Here is an 18225-nt window from a genome sequence, read left to right as displayed (position 1 = left end):
TGCGCAAAAATATCACCGTTGCGTATTTTAGTCACACTAACCGGAAACCCCGGCATATTCGGATTTGTTTAGGTTTCATCGCTCGAGGCGTGGTGTCTTGGAAACTTTATCCAAGTTCGGGCAGGTAAAGAAATAGCTTTCAAGTACTTAAACCTTATGCAGTTTTAAATTAATTTCATTTCCGATGATGTGGTACCTGTGTAACATATTAACGATAGCAGTACATAATTTTCAGTAGAATTTGATAAATTGCTAAAGCTAGAGGACATTGAGTTTGATTTCGAGTCATTTCGGCCCCAAGACGTATCCCGAAACAACCAATTTTCAATCACAACCTAAATTCAAACACATTCTTTATTCTGTGGCACTGATGTCATGCCTGACTAAATTGCATAAAGTCACATGTTGTATTAACTTTAAAACTTGCAGAAATGCCACACTTGATTAATTGTCAGATGTTTTCAGCACTGTTCAGAAAAACAATAAGAAACTGTTTGTTTTAAGTGACACAATATAAATTGTCCAATTTTCACTATATCAAAATAGTCACTTGTTTAAAATAGTGGTAAAAATTTTTCTAAGCAAGTTAATTTTTTTTATAAAGTATTGGCTAAAGAGTTTTACCATTTATCTCAGTCCTAGGTGTATTTAAAACATTTATTTATATGATGTACCACTAAATATTCATCAGACTTTACATGGGGGTCCTTATTTATAAAATCTTATATTGTTATCAAATTTTTTCATGTGATGATTGTAGAATAATTGTTTTGTAAGCGATACCAGCTAGCAGATCTAGACAAATTTCCATATTTGCTAATATTATAAAGTGGGAAAGGTAAAATGGCTGTAAAGATTGGATGCATTTATCATTTTGCACCCCAAATAGCGTACTTAGAAGTGACACCTTTAACTGCCTTTTTATACACATTAACAGTAGTCATACCAAGGCATTGTGCTGTACATATGTTATAACATTAAGTGTAAGTTTTTTAAAAATCTTGATAAACTGTTGAAAATCGTTGAATAGACTATTGTGAAATTTTCTACAATTTTTAGTGGACCTGATTTATCTTTAACAAATTTTCCATGGTGATTACCCTGCTGTTTGAATTTAGGTTAAAATATTCCTGGGAGTAACCTGAGTGGGTCATATTGTTTTTATTGAATTTTTAAGAAAGATCAAGACTTGTTAAAAATGTACCAACCTGAAAATGAATAAGTGTTAATAGATGCATTAATAGCTAAAATGAATTTAAAGTATAATTTCCCTTTCCATTTATTCTTGGCTAAAAACAGCTTAACTGATTGAATATTGGTTGTCCCGGGATATCGGCCCCAAATTACCCCAAGACGTTTCGGCCCCGGACGTTTCAGCCCTTCACCAAATCGGCCCCATATTTAGTAAAGAATAAGTCTTACCTTAACGTGTTTTATACCAGAATTTTAATAGCATATAAATAAATGAAAGGATAAAAGGAATGAGAGAATTAATTGAATAATTAAATTATGATTTTTAATTGAATGAGGCTAAAATAGTATCCTCGAGTGACCAGTTTCGACGCCCTTAAGGATTGTTTTGTTTGCGTCTATTAAAACCATGTGATTGTATTGTATAAAATGTTTTCACATTTTAAAAAAATCTCTAACCTTTATGAAATGGGTAAATTAAGCTGTTTTCCAGCTATTCCTTTTCATGAACAATCCTACTTTCACTTCATCTGGGAGCGGCCTTTTTTATTGAGAGTGCCCTAAAACAACGCCATTGATTGGCTAATTTTATTACACACTACAGGAGACTGTACACCATAATACTTTTACTTACGTTGTTCACCAAATCAAGAGCATAGACCTGCAAAGTTGAAAGTATCAACAAGTGAACAATAGTTTATCTATTCTTTATTTCTTTCATAAATAAAGCATTATTATATGTGGTAAATGCTATTGTTGTATTTTTACAGTGGTTTGGACGGTAGCCCTAGTCTGTTTGACCTCCTCTGCTGAAAATTATAGGTTGGAAAATAGCACCTTTACTTTCTTTGTTGAACCTGCAAAAACAAAATAATACATTTAGTGGAGCAACTTATAAAAATATTGCAATTCATTCCATCCAAATAAGATAAATATATATCCAATTAATTTTCAATTAACATTCAATCATTGATTTATAACCGTAAAAAAATCTGCAACACGTACAGGTTGCATTTAGGGTGAAAAAATGCGCAAAAAACAACACTTTTGGGTAATTTTTACTGCCACGTGACCTGAGAATAAGGAAATGAGGTCAGCAGACAGGGAGGTATTTTCCAGCCGATTTTTTCAAGGAAAACATGACATAGTAAAGTGAGGATCAAAATTGCATTAGTGAAATCATACAAAAATCTCTTAAATAAGGTATAACATGCTAAATCTTACCTTTGAGGGTCTTACTTACTACATATTGTTACCTAACCATCTAGAGGAATTCCATTTTGCTATAGCGTAGTACAGTAGTGACGTAAACGGCCGCTTATATCAATTTTGAGGCAAAATATAAATGGCGTCGAAATAGGGCAGAGTAAACAGGTCACTCAACGATAGTAATCAAAACAAACAGAACATAAACTTTATTAAACAAAACATAGTACACGAACACTGAAACATATTTTATCTGATCATTATCAACAAGTTTTTTTTTACAAATTTGAACGATTAAAAAGCAAGACACAGAACAATACAAACATTTATTATCAACAACTATTAAATAAATGGTACAATACAACACATAACAGTTAAAAAATTATAAGATAAAACAAACAATACTTTGTAAACAGACATTTTTTACCATAAAAGTGATAGATTTTCAATCAAAGCATATATTATCAAGAAATTATATCAAATCATAAGTTAAAAAATCTTTGATATTACTAACGGCTGATTAGCAATACGCTTTAAATAATTAATTTGTTAAACCTTGAGAAAAACATAAATCTTAAGTGTTAGCTAAATGATTAAGAGATCAAAAGATAATGATTTTTGAAGTATATTTGTAATTAATTTTGTTAATCAAAAAGTTTTTGCATTGTCAACTGTCTTATAAATTAAAGATTAATTGTCTTTAATTAGGTGTATTTATTGTTGCACCTTGAAAAAAAGGCTTTTATCTAAATAGCGATTGATAGATCTACAATGGATTATCAATTAAGGATTAAAATGTCATAATTGTTTGTGTGCCATCAATCAATCAATATACTACAATTTTTAACGATTTTAAGTATAAAAATTCCTTTTATACTGTAATAAAACTGTAATAAAAAAATGGGCCGAAACGTCTCGCAGAAAAGGGTCGGAACGTCTAGGGGCCGATTTTTGCACAGGGGCCGATTTGGTTTGGGGCTGAAACGTCCTGTTTGCTTGAGTTTGACCCGGGGATGGATTGTTCCCATGTTCCTAGACCTAGTTAATTAAGCCAAGTAGCTTGGGCTGTTCAGAGTGGCGGTGCAGAGCTATCATGACCATTTTGTACTGGGGCTGTCAAAATCAGGAACCCTCTTGCAGAATTGCACTCTCAACTGAACAGATTTACATTGAACTGTTAAATAGTGTGTGTTGTCAACAAATCAGTCTTAGAGACAGCAGCAGACATGCAGTTTAAATTGCATTAAGACTGTCATGTGTATTATCCTTAATTGCCTTACAAACATCTGACTCGTACAAAGCAAGTCAACCCGCATCTTTTGCTGTATTTCTTTGTTTGACCAAATATGTATGAATTTCACTAATGTATATTTATATGGAAGGTCAAAGATCAGGTTTTTAAGTTTGTGTGAACCATATCCTAGCGATCTGAGATGGAACAATTCATATTATATAAGGATTTAACCATTTCATCTTTACTTTTATACATGACTGTCAAAGTTTAAGTCATTCATTTAGGACAGAAGCACCAGGTTCAATGTGTCATGTATACAGCAGTGGTCAAAATCAGCACTAGTCTGACAGTAAAAGACACGGCTCTTATTTCATTTGCCAGTCAGCTGTTAATTGTCCTTGTGAGTTACTTTCAGAGAGATTGTGCTAAACTGAACAATATGTGAGCTAGTCTAAATTATTAAAAAGGTGTTATGAAATATTCAGATTGTAAGCAGGGGCACCACAGCTTGTATAAACATATATAATTTACTTGATGTTATAATTTTTCTAAAAATTCATGTGTTAATGATATAAAATTATATTTGCAGGAAATATTTCAAGATGGCGGACATGTATACTAGAGCTGTGAAATTCTGGGATGAAATTTGGGCAAAGAAAGGTATGATTTATATTATAATATGAAAACCAATTTTGTTTTTTAATAATATCATTGTAAGACTACCAAAACATATGTTATCGAATAATGTTTTATATAAACGAACTACAGTTAGTTTCAATAACATTTTATTATTTTGAATATCTTGATATTTATGACTAATTTCATTTGTTTTGTTGATATCAAATAAAATCTTGTTACAAATGTAACCCTATTGATATAGCTGAAATAAACATGAATTATTTTTCTGTTTATTTATTATAGATCCTCGTGTGGATGATTGGTTTATGATGTCATCACCAATATCAAGTATTGTGATATGTATTGCATACGTTATCTTTGTGAAATTGGGGCCAACCATTATGAAAGATCGAAAACCAGTGGAGATGAGAAAAGTCCTTCTTGTGTTTAATTTGCTCATGGTTTGTCTGTCAACTTACTGTTTTATGGAGGTTTGTATTTTGCCTTTTTTGGTAGTTGTTAATTTCACCAACATTTTGTAGTATACATGTTCATATTTATACCTTGGGTGGTCCATTACCTTTTGTTTGTTCACTGAGGTCAAGGTCACTGCACCTCACTGAGGTCAAGGTCACTGCTAGGTGCTAATAATAGATTTTAACACTTGCTCATACAGCCTGTATTAATTGACTGATGTCTTATAGATATTGTAAGATCATACCTTGAGTGGTCCTCTTACTTCCATGGGATTTGTTGAGGTCAAGGTCATTTATGCTAAAACTAGCTTTATACATGTTTGTGCATATTTTGGATTGTAGTATATGAACAAAAGTGCTGTTTTGCCGAGCAACGATTGCTTGAAGCGGTGTGTATTGTATTAAGTATTGTAAAATGTTAAATAATTTAGCTCAGACAAAAACATTTTGGTAATTTAAAGCAGCATGCCTCCAGATTCATGCTAATTTTCATGAAAATTTGGAAAATGTATTCAAAAGTAAAATATTGTGAAGTGAACAAAGAAATTAATTTACACGTTGCAACCTGCACTACAATCCACGTATATTACCAAAAAGAGGTCAAAATATACATAAATACCTCTTACTGTGTTAGTTACGCAGTAGAATTATAGTGATTGATACTGCAAAATCAGTCATTAAACACACATAACATGTTAATTATTAATTAGATATTGAATCTTTTTACTTTTCTTAAGATTTTAATACATTTTTCTAAAGATTGAATTTCTTGATATATTTTGGCTCATCTGGAGGTGTGCAGCTTTCAAAAAAAAATGCAGCTTTCAAAAAAAATATAATATGCTATGTAGGTTATTCATTATCAGCTAGTGATGTTTTACAAATTTAAGAAAAAATTTGTTATGTTTTCAGTTTGGTATGGCAGGCTGGTTTACAGGGTATACTTTTGGTTGTGAGGAGGTTGATTACTCTACCTCACCTCGGGCAATGCGAGTAAGTTTTCTGTATTTAAACCTAATTATTTTAATCACTAAGCATGAAATTGTGTAGAATATTTTAACAAACCATCTTTTGCCAAAAATTGACTTACTCAGAAATATATATTATCATTATCAACAATTAATAATTGTTTGTTAAACATTTTACGCACTACAATAATAAGTCTATTATAAAATCATTTATAGTATGTTATGTTACTTAAATGAAAATAGCAAGATGCCAAGGAGTTTGAACATAAATTTGAAGATTCATCCAACCTAAAATGAAAGTTTTCATAAATTAAATTGATTTGCTTGAAATGTTCAGGTCATAGGGACTGTAATTATTGATTGGATTGAAAGTGTATAAAATCAAATTTCCCTCAGCTCAGAGGAGAGCTCATGGCTGTGTGGTTAAGGTAGTTGACTTCAAACCTATAGCTCCTTACCACTAAGGAGTCCTGCCAGGGAATTGGATTCTTTCACATAAGGAAACTATCACGGTAGCTTATGGAAAGCCTATGGTTCTATTCATAAGTGCCTGTTTGTGCCTGAAATAATGTACAGAGGGACACCTGAGGTCTTCCTCCATCAGTAAAGTTGGAAAGTTGCCATTTGACCTTAACAGTGTTTATGTGCCTGAAGCCCAACCAAAAAAGTGAAAAATCAATACTGTGTCATGTATATTACTAACCTGATTGTTCTCTTTATATTGCAGATGCTGAATGTGTGTTGGTGGTTTTATTTCTCCAAATTTATTGAACTTTTTGATACAGTAAGTAGAATATAACCTATATGTATGTACAGTCAGACTTGTATTGTGAGACCCCTCAAGTGTCAGACCATATATAGTATCTTTTCAATTACTTAGAATATTTTATGTTGCGTTGTTAACTACAATTGTCATGAATTATGTACAAGTAATCAATATTTACTAAAGCCTTTTAGATTGATTTTAAATTAACATATTACAAATTGGTGCTAAAAATTTAGTGTAATACAAAATTTTAAAGATCCTGTCTGTTTTGTAATTAATATTGTACCTGTGTGTATACCACTTTTAAAGAAATGTATATTATTATGCAAATAAAACAAGTTTCAAACATCGAAGAATATGTAAAATATGTACTGCAAATATTTGTGCACATTATAAGTAATCAATTGATTATATGCATTCATTTCTTATTGGAAAATTAGACTTTGAATTTATAGAAAATAAATTTCTAATTACCTCCCTTTATTTACATGAAATAGTAAATTCGGTAATATCTTTACAAATAATGCTTATTGGAACTTACAATATTGACAAATCTTACTTTGAGCATCATATGTTTGAATTAAAACCATAAAAAAAATTGTGTTACAGGATCTTTAATATTTTTTTCATGTATTGATAATAACAAAACATTAATGCATATTCTGAGTATTGATTAAAAAAAAATCAGAGATAGATTTTCAGAGAAGTATTGTTATGTTTATTGTTTTTGTATTTCAGATATTTTTTGTGCTCCGTAAGAAGTTTAACCAGTGTTCTTTCTTACATGTCTTCCATCATGCAATTATGCCAGCATCGTGGTGGTTTGGAGTACGTTTTGTAGGAGGTAAATAATTTTCTTATATCTGACATTATATGGAGAATTTTTTGCCCTGTCCTTCTGATCTGTCAGGCTTTCTGTTTAGTATTAGTAGGTTAGAATTGCCTTTATTTAACAAGGCTTACACATTCAGCCTTCTGATTCCATATGAGCCTCAGCTGATGTACACAAGATACCAGTAATTACAACATATAAACAGTTATCACATACGCAACATATACACAACATCGCAACATATACACAACATATATACACATATGTCATATTGAAAAAAAGATCAGTTAAATTGAAATAATGAGTTTACAAGCAAGAACCAAAGTATTGATAATAGAACCCTTATTTTGTTCCTTAGATTGACTTTTGATTTTTTAGGACAGAATGTCAGAGGTCTAGGTCAGGGTACCCTTACATAAAAGAAAAATACATTACGCCATATAAAAAATACCTGTTCAATACCATGATTGACATTTGACCCAGAGCCAATAGAATTTATTACGATGAGAAGAAAATTTTGTTTAAGGATCAATAGTTCAAAGGTCAAGGACTAGATGATCTTTGTTGAAAGCAATTTCCACTTTGATACCATAAATGTCTCAGAGACATCATGCTGAATAGAATGATTATTTTTTTTATGGAATTAAAGGCACCTTTAGTTTATTTGATCAGGGGTCCTGAATTATGCTGTCTAAACAGGCATAAACTTACCAGTCTTGACAAACGATTTTAAAAGCCTGGCTGATTGGCTTGGGCAAAAGTTCAAGTAGGTTAAGAGTCAATTCCTATATGGCTGTTTTGATATTAGTATTAGTATAGTTTTGTAAAGATTCTTGTTTTATTTCAATGAATATTCATTATTGCTTATTACATAGCTGCTACCAATACCTGTAACACTACAAAAAGGCTATACTATTTTATCTGTTTATCTAATCAGTTTCTTATGAATTTGTGAAGTTGCATTCTTTACTGAACATGTATGTTTGGTAATTCAAAATTCGATGATTTCAGGTGAATTTGGAACATTTCATTCTTTACTGAACTGGTATGTTTCATTATTAGAAATTTTATGTTTTTAGGTTGATTTGGAACATTTCATTCTTTACTGAACAGTTAAATTTGGTTATAATGAATTTTGGTGATTTCAGGTGGATTTTGAACATTTTATTCTTTACTGATCTGGCATATTTGGTTATTGTGAATTTTGGTAATTTCAGTTTAATTTGGAACATTTCATCCTTTATTGAACTGGTATAATTGGTTATAGTGAATTTTGGTGATTTCAGGTGGATTTGGAACATTTCATTCCCTTCTGAACTCATTTATACACCTTATGATGTACACTTACTACTTCCTGGCAGCTCTGGGACCAAAGTATCAGAAATACCTCTGGTGGAAAAAGTACATGACAAAAATGCAAATAGTAAGTGTTTTTAATTATATTTCTACACACAAGTAAAATTCCAGACTTTGTTCGAAGCATTATCTTTTACATGTATGAATAGATTTAATATAACTTGATATAAATGTTCAACACCATGAGACGTAGTGTTGGTGCCAATGAACTATGACCAAAGAAATATCCAGAGCATTTTTCTTACAGGCATGGAGAGATTTTAGATTTTCATTTTACATGGCACAAATAAAAATTTGAGTATTGATGATTGAGTTATCATAAATTGTTGGATTTTAATGTAAATGTTTACTATTAACTAATAATATTACTAGTAATAAACTGAGCATTTGTGACAAAACTATATTGGCATGGCACTTTTGTTTTTGATTTTTAGTTATAACCTAAATTTAATTTTCAATAAAAATTGTTTATCATTTCACAGATACAGTTTCTCCTGGTAACAATTCACTCAGTACAACTACTGTATATGAAGGACTGTAATTACCCGAGATTGTTTGCCTACTGGATATTGGCGTACGCTGTTATATTCCTGGTGATGTTCGCAAACTTTTACGTTCAAGCTTATAGAAAGCAACCAGCTGCAGGAAAGGGCAAAGATAATCAGGGTAATGGAAGTGTTACAGCCAACGGGGAGACCTCTTCTAGAAAACATGGAGCTAAGCATCACAAGAAGCATTGATGATTGAGAGCCCTAGTATTTTATTTTTTCCCTATTGTACAGAGTGAAAAATATCCAATATATTTCACTAGAACAAGAATATCAGATAAATAGGTCAGAGCTTTTCTAAATCTGGAAAAATATTGTTTCAGTTGATTCTGCTTTTGGTTTTCACAGTGGAAAGAAAATTATACAATTAATTTATAACAGAATTTCCCTTACAAACTTACTAATATAAGAAAAAATTAGAAGAAATATTTCATGTATAGTATATATATTTGCAATAACGATTGCCTTAATATAGTTTTTCAATTCAATGCATTTCTGTGCCTGTATTTTATAAGAATTTTCTAAATATTTTTGTATTTAATTAGCTCCCTTTTAAATCTTTTACACTAGTTAGTGAAGCAATTCTTTTGTATTGAAGTGTTATAAGTGTATCTTGTTTAGGATATTTGTTAAAATGAATAATCTGTTGGCTAAAAGTCTTTTGTATCAAGACATTGTTAGGGATAAAAAGCAATATTTTCCGTGTGTCATGTACTTCAAACCACTTTATTTTTGTTATTTGATTCTTTTTTCACCAAAATATGTAGCACATGATAATTGGGCTATCCAGCAAGCTTACACAGTGACTGTGTTTCTGACTCCCGGGCACGCCCCTTACACCTACCGGGCACGCCCCTTACACCTCCCGGGCACGCCCCTTACACCTCCCGGGCACGCCCCTTACACTGCATGGATCTGGAGATTTCCTATCACAAGTCACAAAGTACCATGTTGCTCATTGAGTGAAGGTTATATGAAACCAAATTATAGAACATGTAAACACTTATATTAAGGTGTGAGTGAAAAATTGAATATATTTCGGATAGTGGGTAAAATATTCTATTTAAGCAAAATATCCTTGCTTTATATATATTTTTATAGTTATTAACAAAAAATAGAGAGGAGATCAAAAATACATAGAGGATATTCAAGTTTTTTCTATAAATACATGATTTATTTTCATCGAGTGGTATGAAAATAAATATTTCATGAGTGGCGGTAGCCACGAGTGAAATATGGTAATTTTCATGCCACAAGATGAAAATAAATCATGTATTTATAGAAAAAACTTGAATTTTCTGTTTATTATGTACATTTTTCTCTTTTTTGCGATAAAATTTGAAAAACTTTCCCTTAAATTTTGTGTACTGGTAGAATTTAAAAGAAAGTAGTCCAGCAAGACACCAGTGAAAATACGGAAAATATGTTTCACTGCAGTGAAAAATAAATTTTTACAGTGAAAATACGGAAAATGAAAATACACATTTTATTTCATCAATATTTCTCAATATTTCATTTATAAGTATATAATAAATATATTTAGTGTCAGTATTTTGTTTTATTCTGCTTATATCAGAAGTTGAGATGCGAGCCTAAAAATGAACAAAATAGAATAAATATATCAGGGAGCTTTTAACCTTATTCCTTGAAGTGACATTATGCTCATTTTTTCACTGTCAAGCTGTGATACATTAGTTATATATTTCAAAAGATTGGCGATTAATCAATAATTTACTATTACACATGTTAAGGATAAAATATAAAAATCGCCTTACATGTAAAAAGTCTTTTTATAAGATGAACATTTCCGATAATTTCATAGGGATATTTATAGATACTTTCGTGGTTCACGAGCGTTTTTAATTCCTCTGGCGTGGGTTCCATTCCCATGGAGATGCTTTGGTAGTTTAGCACGAAGGAAGGTAGTCTAGTACTGGTGTAACTCTCCAGGAACGATGGTTAGGAAACTACCCGCCTATATGACTGAAATACTCTTGGGAAAAGGCGTAAAATGAAACAAACAAACAATTACTCTGGTGACGTTTGATATAAAATCGAAAACAAATATGACAAAATATAGTTATTTTAATTTTACCTGAACACTCACCATTTACTCTTGAATACCACATAATGCCACTTAAATCAACCTATAAATTTGGTATTCATATTAAATTAAGTCACGGTATTAAGTTAAATTTTGTTAAAACTTCAGTTTTGTTTAACTTATCAAATAAATTGTTTAACACTTTTCCTTATGACAATAAACATGTAGTAAGAATATTTGATACAAAAACATATGTTTGCTGTATGCTTCATTGTGTATTTTATACATGTATTTGTAATTCTTGCATATCATGTATTACTTTAATTTTTCCTTGAATTATTTTACATATCTTTTGCTAGGTTATTTTAATCTTTAATTATGAATAATCACATGTATTAGTATTTATCACAACAAATACGGGATAGGGCTGGTTATGTCTCTTTTAAAAGGGCATTTTTTTTAGTATCCTTACTTTATAAGTTTGACTTATTTAAGGTAATTTAAAGACCTGTGTGGTTTTAAGGGTTTACGAAAACTTTAATTATATATAATAAAAATAAATATGCTCTACACTGTATGTAATGGAAAGAAAGATATACGCATGTTGTTTTTTTTTTTTTTTTTTTTTAAACCTGCAAATCGACTCCTGGATTGTGAATATTTTCTGATTACTTTAACTATTGTTTATTGTTTTCCCTTTTTTTGGCAAAAAAAAAAAAAAAACACGCGCACAAACACCCCTGGAGACATTCAGAGTTAATACCTAGTCCCAACTTAAAAAAAGTATTTCGGTTTTTGCAGGTAGTTTTTTTTTATTGTAGAGACATGATGATTACATTTACTATGTCACTTTGCTTCATTCACTTTGTGATGTATTATTTTGTTGATTATATCACTTTCACCTACCTGTTGTTGTTTCTACTGTTTAACATGTTTTAAAACCTGCCACCTGTTTATTGGCATTGCACATTTATTTTGGAAACAGAATTAACCCAAGTTTCTGCTGGACAGATAGTTAAGATTTTTTTTTATATTCATAATTTTTGTCAGCAAAATAAGTAGGCCAGATAGTTTTTTGTGTTGAAACTTTCAACACTTTCTCAGCAAGATGTGAGGTTGAATTGATGGTTATGCAATTTTTGTCGTCAAGTAAAGTTTTAGGTCAGACTGCTAATATTATTGGTTATTGTTAATTTTTGCCAGCAAAATATCTACATCTATATGTTTACAATCCAAGAATCGATTTTCGATGTTTGGATCGCGCCAATAGTTGTAAAACACTTTACTGAAAGTGAAGGTCACAGGAGAAGGTGAGAGGTAAAAGATCTGAACAAAGAATCTGAAATAGATGAGTTTTGAATTTATATACATTTTGGCTTGGACAAATGATTATAAAATTTTTGTCAGCCAAATATGAGGTCAGACTGACAATTATGAAATTTAAAAGAAAAAATAGCTAATCATAAGGGTTATGAAATTTTTTTAGATATTTTACAAATTCAAGGTCTATATAGGATTTTATTTATAATTTGCTTATAGTTTGAAATGTATACCCAATTTTGTAAATACATTGATTCTTTTTTAGTCTGTCTCGAAGAAAAAATTTGCTATTCATATGACTGCTGTCATAATTGTTTTCGTCCTGCAAAAACATTTAATGTATTCCATTTCTCAAACAGTTTCAATTGTATCAGTATAAACATGGAATGCTTGCTAATCATGAAAAGGTACATTTGTTAGACAAGGGGCATAATTCTGAAAGTTATATTTTGGAGTTATGCCTCTTTTTTTTGTTAAAAGTGGTAAGTTGAACAGACAAGCGTTAACACTGCATTCAGTGGTCTTTTGAATTATATTCTGTGTTATCATTAATATTGTATAACTATCACAATGTTTATATTCTTTCCTTTGTTTCTTACTGAGTTTGTAAAGTGGGTTAATATTACTTTAGATTTGAAATTTTCATGGTTATTTTGAAGGGTTTTATAGGTATAAAGTATGGACTGAAAAAAAAAAAAATCAGGCCATACTGCATATCAATCTAAGGCATAAATTGCTTTCACACCAAAGAATAGTTTATTTGTTCACTTATCATTTGAGTTTTCTGTTTGTTGTGAACTTACACATAGCTCCTATGAACTTACAAAAATTTCCCATATTTAATTTTCTCTGTTAATTTTTTTTGTTGCATAATATTATCCATATTATATCAATTATTGAATTTTTTCTTTGAGAGGTCACATGTATTAAATTTGTCTACTTTTTATAAATAAATTATATATTTACATAAAACATGCTTTATATTATGGATTTTAGCTTTAGTTATTTTAGTTGGTGGAAAAAAAACTACAGAAACTCATATTTTCATTATTTTGTGCATGCATCTTTTACTATACATTTGTCTGAACTGCAGTTGTTTTATATATAAAAAAAGTATGAAAATTTTGCACCAGTTTGTCAGGATGTTTAATTCTTGTTGTGTTCAAAGTTCAATCGTGTATTGAAACTAAGTAACGGTACTGTGCAATTAATAGATAATCAGTTTTTAATAATTAATGTTGAAGGGCAAAAAAACGTCAGTCAAACATTGGTGGTTAAGATGTTTGTATCAGTATAATATGAGCTGCGTCACGACAAAACCAACATAGTGCGTTTGCGAACAGCATGGATCCAGTCTGATCAGGATCCATGCTGTTCGCTTACACACCCTGTAGCAAGTAGAGAAACTGATAGCGGACAGCATGGATCCTGATCAGACTGTGCGGATGTGCAGGCTGGTCTGGATCCATGCTGGTCGCAAACGCACTATGTTTTGTCATGATGCGGCTCATATGCATGCATCATGTTTCTCTGTCACTTATGTTTTGTTCCTTTTTAGCTCACCTGAGCACATCAATCTTAAGGAAAGCTATATATTGTGATTGCTGCAAATCTGTTGTCAACATTTTACTTTGACATTGACGTAAAACAACAACAACAACATGATAGTTGCAAGAGCTAAAACTTAAGCATCAAATGACATCGCAACCTCTTTAAAGCTTTAATCAATATGATTTAATTCAACAGGAATTACCCCTTGGTCGCATTAACGAAAATTGCGTAAATTGTTACAGTTTGCTGAACAACATGGCTGTCTTTGTGCTAAATTAGATTCACATATTATCAATTTTAAATTGACATGCCCTTCCCAACTGCTTGGCAGATTTTGATAAAACATTAATTAAATGACTATATAATGAAATCTTGTCCATGTGAACAAAAATTTTAGGTGAGCATATAATTGCCATCATGGCCCTCCTTATGTCACAGGGTGAGAATAAAGTGAGGCAATCCTGGGAGTTGAACCCAGAATCATTAAAATACCTACCGGCAGCTCTACCAGCTGAGCTACCTTGCTGCTTACACATCTCCTCAATCATTGAACAGTTCTTTACTATGACATGTTTCCCCGGTTTCTTGAAAATTGTTCTAGAATTTCTTACTGGTTACAGAGAACAATTTGCATTGGAAGCTTTATACATTCATAACCTCATTATGAGTGCCAAATGTCACAGGATGATTAAATATGCAGTCTGATCATGTGTATGCTTATAATAACCTTTCAGTATTGGTTTGTATCAAGCCTTTGAGTGATGACAGTGATAATAACAAGGATAAGACAATGGTATATAGCCAGTACAACCATATAAGCACATTCCTATAAGTATAGTACCTGGTCAACCAGTACAACCATATAAGCACATCCCTACAAGCATAGTACCAGGTCAGGTCAACTAGTACAGCCATATAAGCATATCCCTAAAAGTATAGTACCAGTACAACCATATAAGTACATCTGTGTAAGTATAGTGCCAGGTCAACAACCAGTAAAACCATATAAACACATCCCCTTTAAGTATAGGTATCAGTACAACCATATAAACACATTCCCTATAAGTATAATACCAGGTCAACTTATACAACCCTATAAGCATACTCCTACCAGTACAGTACCAGATGAACCAGTGCAACCATAAAAGCACATTCCTACAAACAGAGTACCAGGTCATCCATTTCCACAGTATATGTAACTGTACTCGTGTTATCTGCACAATTTTATGGTGTATATATGCTTTCATTATTCTGAGATTGAAAGTCTATAAACTACTGGAGGCAGTATCAAAATTCAGAGCAAGACATATCCATTACACAAAATTAGATTGGTAAAGGTAGATTGATAGATAAAACTATAATACAAATGATTGACGGAGAATTAAAGCATGTGAATTGACAGGAAACAATTTATGTTTTTAGTAGAATAAACAAATAATCAATTGCAAAAAACTGCATGTGGCAACTGTATTTGTGGATTGCACTACTTTTTCATTAGCATAATACATATTGTAAAGATCTGATATGCATTTAATACCTTTTTGGGGGTGGAGGGGGGAGGGAGTTGAAAAATCATTTATCAATTTAATGTGTATTTATTGCAATGATAGAAGATGTTTCATGATGAAATGTGGTCTTATTCATCAATACAACATATGAAGAAAGATCCAAGAGTTACTTTTGCATAGCCCTTTCCTAGTTTTCTATAGAATGTACATGTATTGGTTTTCTTATTTTTTTGAAAAATTTATTGATTTGTTTAGATTTTTGAAACTTGATGTTTGCAAGCCTTTATATGCAGAACCAAGGCAAATGAATAATTAGATGCAAAATGTTTTTTATTGAGTCAGTAATTTGGAAAAATGGTCTTTTATCAGCACACCCTGTTTCTAATTTTCTGAAATCTGAGGGACACCAGTTTACATAATAATTGTAAAACTTACCAGGTTAAATAACATACATTGTACATGGAATTGTCGATTCTTCACTATAGACAAAATCATTCTTAATTTTTTAAAGAAAATTTCATTTTTAGTACTGACTGACTAGCAAATAGTGCAGGCTAAGATGAGACGGCACACATGTGCTAGCTGATTATGGTTAAAACTGGTCACATCGCTAGCACTAGTTGCTAAGACTCGTGTGAGTAGTGCAAGGGTTAATGAGCCTCATTGCACCCAGCACTATACATTTTCTTATACAATTTAGAGATAGAAAAATGTCTACAAGAATTTTAAACACCTAAATGTAATTTTCGTAGTGTAAAGATTTGTTCAGGGATTTGTTTATGTTCCAATATATGTTGTGGTACTTGTGTAAATCACCATTCATGCAATAGCACAACAAAATGAAATAAACCACTTGTGTGATTAATTTAATAATCAGAGTGGTTTTTTTGGCAATTTTAGGTAATTTAATTAGTTTCTGACATTATCTTAATTGTTATGTACACATGGCATTGTTTATTGTATGGTAAGATATGTAAAGTGTAGCTGTTCACTTGAAATTGGTACTATATTATTTGTTGTATGAGCAAAAATACATGTAGATATTGTTGTACAATTTATAAAAAAAGCAACAAAAACCAGAACCATCTGTGTTACACTAAGTAAAAGCAATTAAACCAGTTATTAAGAAAACTGTCAGTTTGTGTGCAGAATGTCACAACTGATATTAATTGGGCATTTTTTACAATTTTTATATTAATTTATTACCTACTCCTTTCTTTTTGATACTTACTTTTAATATATGATTATTAATATTTTGTTATTTTGCAACTGCTGACGTTCAACATGATATGATTAGTTAGTCCTGTTAGAAATTTCTTGATTAGATTGTTAAAGATATTGGCTTCATTTGCCACTGTTGTAGATTTTCAATTCTACCAATGTTTCCTTTACATTTAGCAAATATAACTTCTCCCATAGTATTTATTATACATGCTACTAATTAACCATGGTGTAAAATATTTATGACATATATATTAGATATATTATTCAATCTATATTCCTATTTCTTCATTATAATTAGGAAAAAACTGCTTTCAAAGCAGGCACAGTAAGGAAATCATTGGAAATGTTGAAATTGTATGCTTACACACCTTTCATTTGAGGTGATAATAAATGGGAGAATATGTTATGATATTTTTTTTGACTGCAAATAATGAGTCAAACACTTATGACTAAATTGAACTACTGTAGGAAATTCATGATTAAAGTGGCCTTCAGCTTTTGTAAAGGTTAAATATGTTATTTTTAGATAAATTGTTTCAAATAATTGTCAAAAGAATTAAAGTGGAAAATGATATTGCCGAGGATAGAATACATATGCCTTGATACCACTAATCACCAGGTCCGTTCTCAATGTTTAATTATCAAAGTGGATGATTTGTTTCCCTATCTTCTATTTTTAGAAACGAACATCTCTTACACGTTATAAATAGCTCTCGTGACGCTGGTTTTGAAGACGGCTTATCTGGCTTAATGATGCACATTTTAGATTAATTAATGAAATACTTAGTTTGAAGCAATACAGAATTGTTTTTTCCAACAGAAATAAAAGCTGAAGGTCGCTTTAAGTGTTGAATTCAACTGATATTTGAACAAATGTATTTGTTTATATATTATTTTTATTATTATTATTATGCATCTTGTTCTTTTCTCCTTTAACTTGATTTCAACAAGCTCTGGAAGTTATTTTTATTTATCTATATTCTAGTATTCTTTAAGTACTTTATGAAATTTAGTTTACTGTATTATTTATTGTTTTCATATTTTGTACACTGTTTATGACTTGTTTATATGATTTTGATTTAAATTTTATAAAATGCTTTTAAATGAAAAAAATTTGTGCAAAGCTGGTGTCAAGTGTTATATTTTTCCCTTATTTCCACACTATCTTCAAACATTATTGAAACTGTAGACATATCAAGGAATTCAAATAACTAGTTTGACAGGAGTGTGTAGTTTAGGTTACCGGCTAAAAAACATTTGCTACTAGTCGCAAATTTCATGGGTAAGCTGCCATAAGATTTACAATCATTGTTAATCATACCCCTCCCCACACCCCTCCCAACTTTATAAATATACAGCTAGCCATTCGTATCGCAAAGGCTT

General features: G+C 31.0%; 1 protein-coding gene across 2 annotated transcripts; it reads left to right on the top strand.

Annotated features, from left to right (window-relative positions):
* Positions 1-55: 55 nt before the first annotated feature.
* LOC132746005 (elongation of very long chain fatty acids protein 7-like) lies at positions 56-10328 on the top strand. Of its 2 annotated transcripts, none has more exons than XM_060735045.1 (8): positions 56-124; positions 4221-4291; positions 4553-4740; positions 5638-5718; positions 6421-6477; positions 7198-7303; positions 8578-8714; positions 9130-10328. In XM_060735045.1, the coding sequence occupies exons 2-8, from the start codon at positions 4234-4236 to the stop codon at positions 9385-9387; spliced, it is 885 nt and encodes a 294-aa protein (XP_060591028.1). In that variant the 5' UTR covers positions 56-124; positions 4221-4233; the 3' UTR covers positions 9388-10328. The 2 variants fall into 2 exon arrangements, with proteins under 2 accessions (XP_060591028.1, XP_060591029.1); XM_060735046.1 differs by having other exon boundaries at positions 70-143.
* Positions 10329-18225: the final 7897 nt, after the last annotated feature.

This window comes from Ruditapes philippinarum, unplaced genomic scaffold, assembly GCF_026571515.1.
Source record: "Ruditapes philippinarum isolate M1 unplaced genomic scaffold, ASM2657151v2 ctg2125_1_1_1_1, whole genome shotgun sequence".
Lineage (NCBI taxonomy): Eukaryota > Metazoa > Mollusca > Bivalvia > Venerida > Veneridae > Ruditapes > Ruditapes philippinarum.
This window is presented reverse-complemented; position numbering and strand designations above follow the sequence as displayed.

Coding starts and splice junctions, on each gene's coding strand:
- LOC132746005 (XM_060735045.1), top strand. CDS start 4,234: ATGGCGGACATGTATACTAGAGCTGTGAAATTCTGGGATGAAATTTGG. Junction 5,719..6,420: donor CCTCACCTCGGGCAATGCGA/GTAAGTTTTCTG, acceptor TTTATATTGCAG/ATGCTGAATGTGTGTTGGTG. Junction 6,478..7,197: donor TTATTGAACTTTTTGATACA/GTAAGTAGAATA, acceptor TTTGTATTTCAG/ATATTTTTTGTGCTCCGTAA.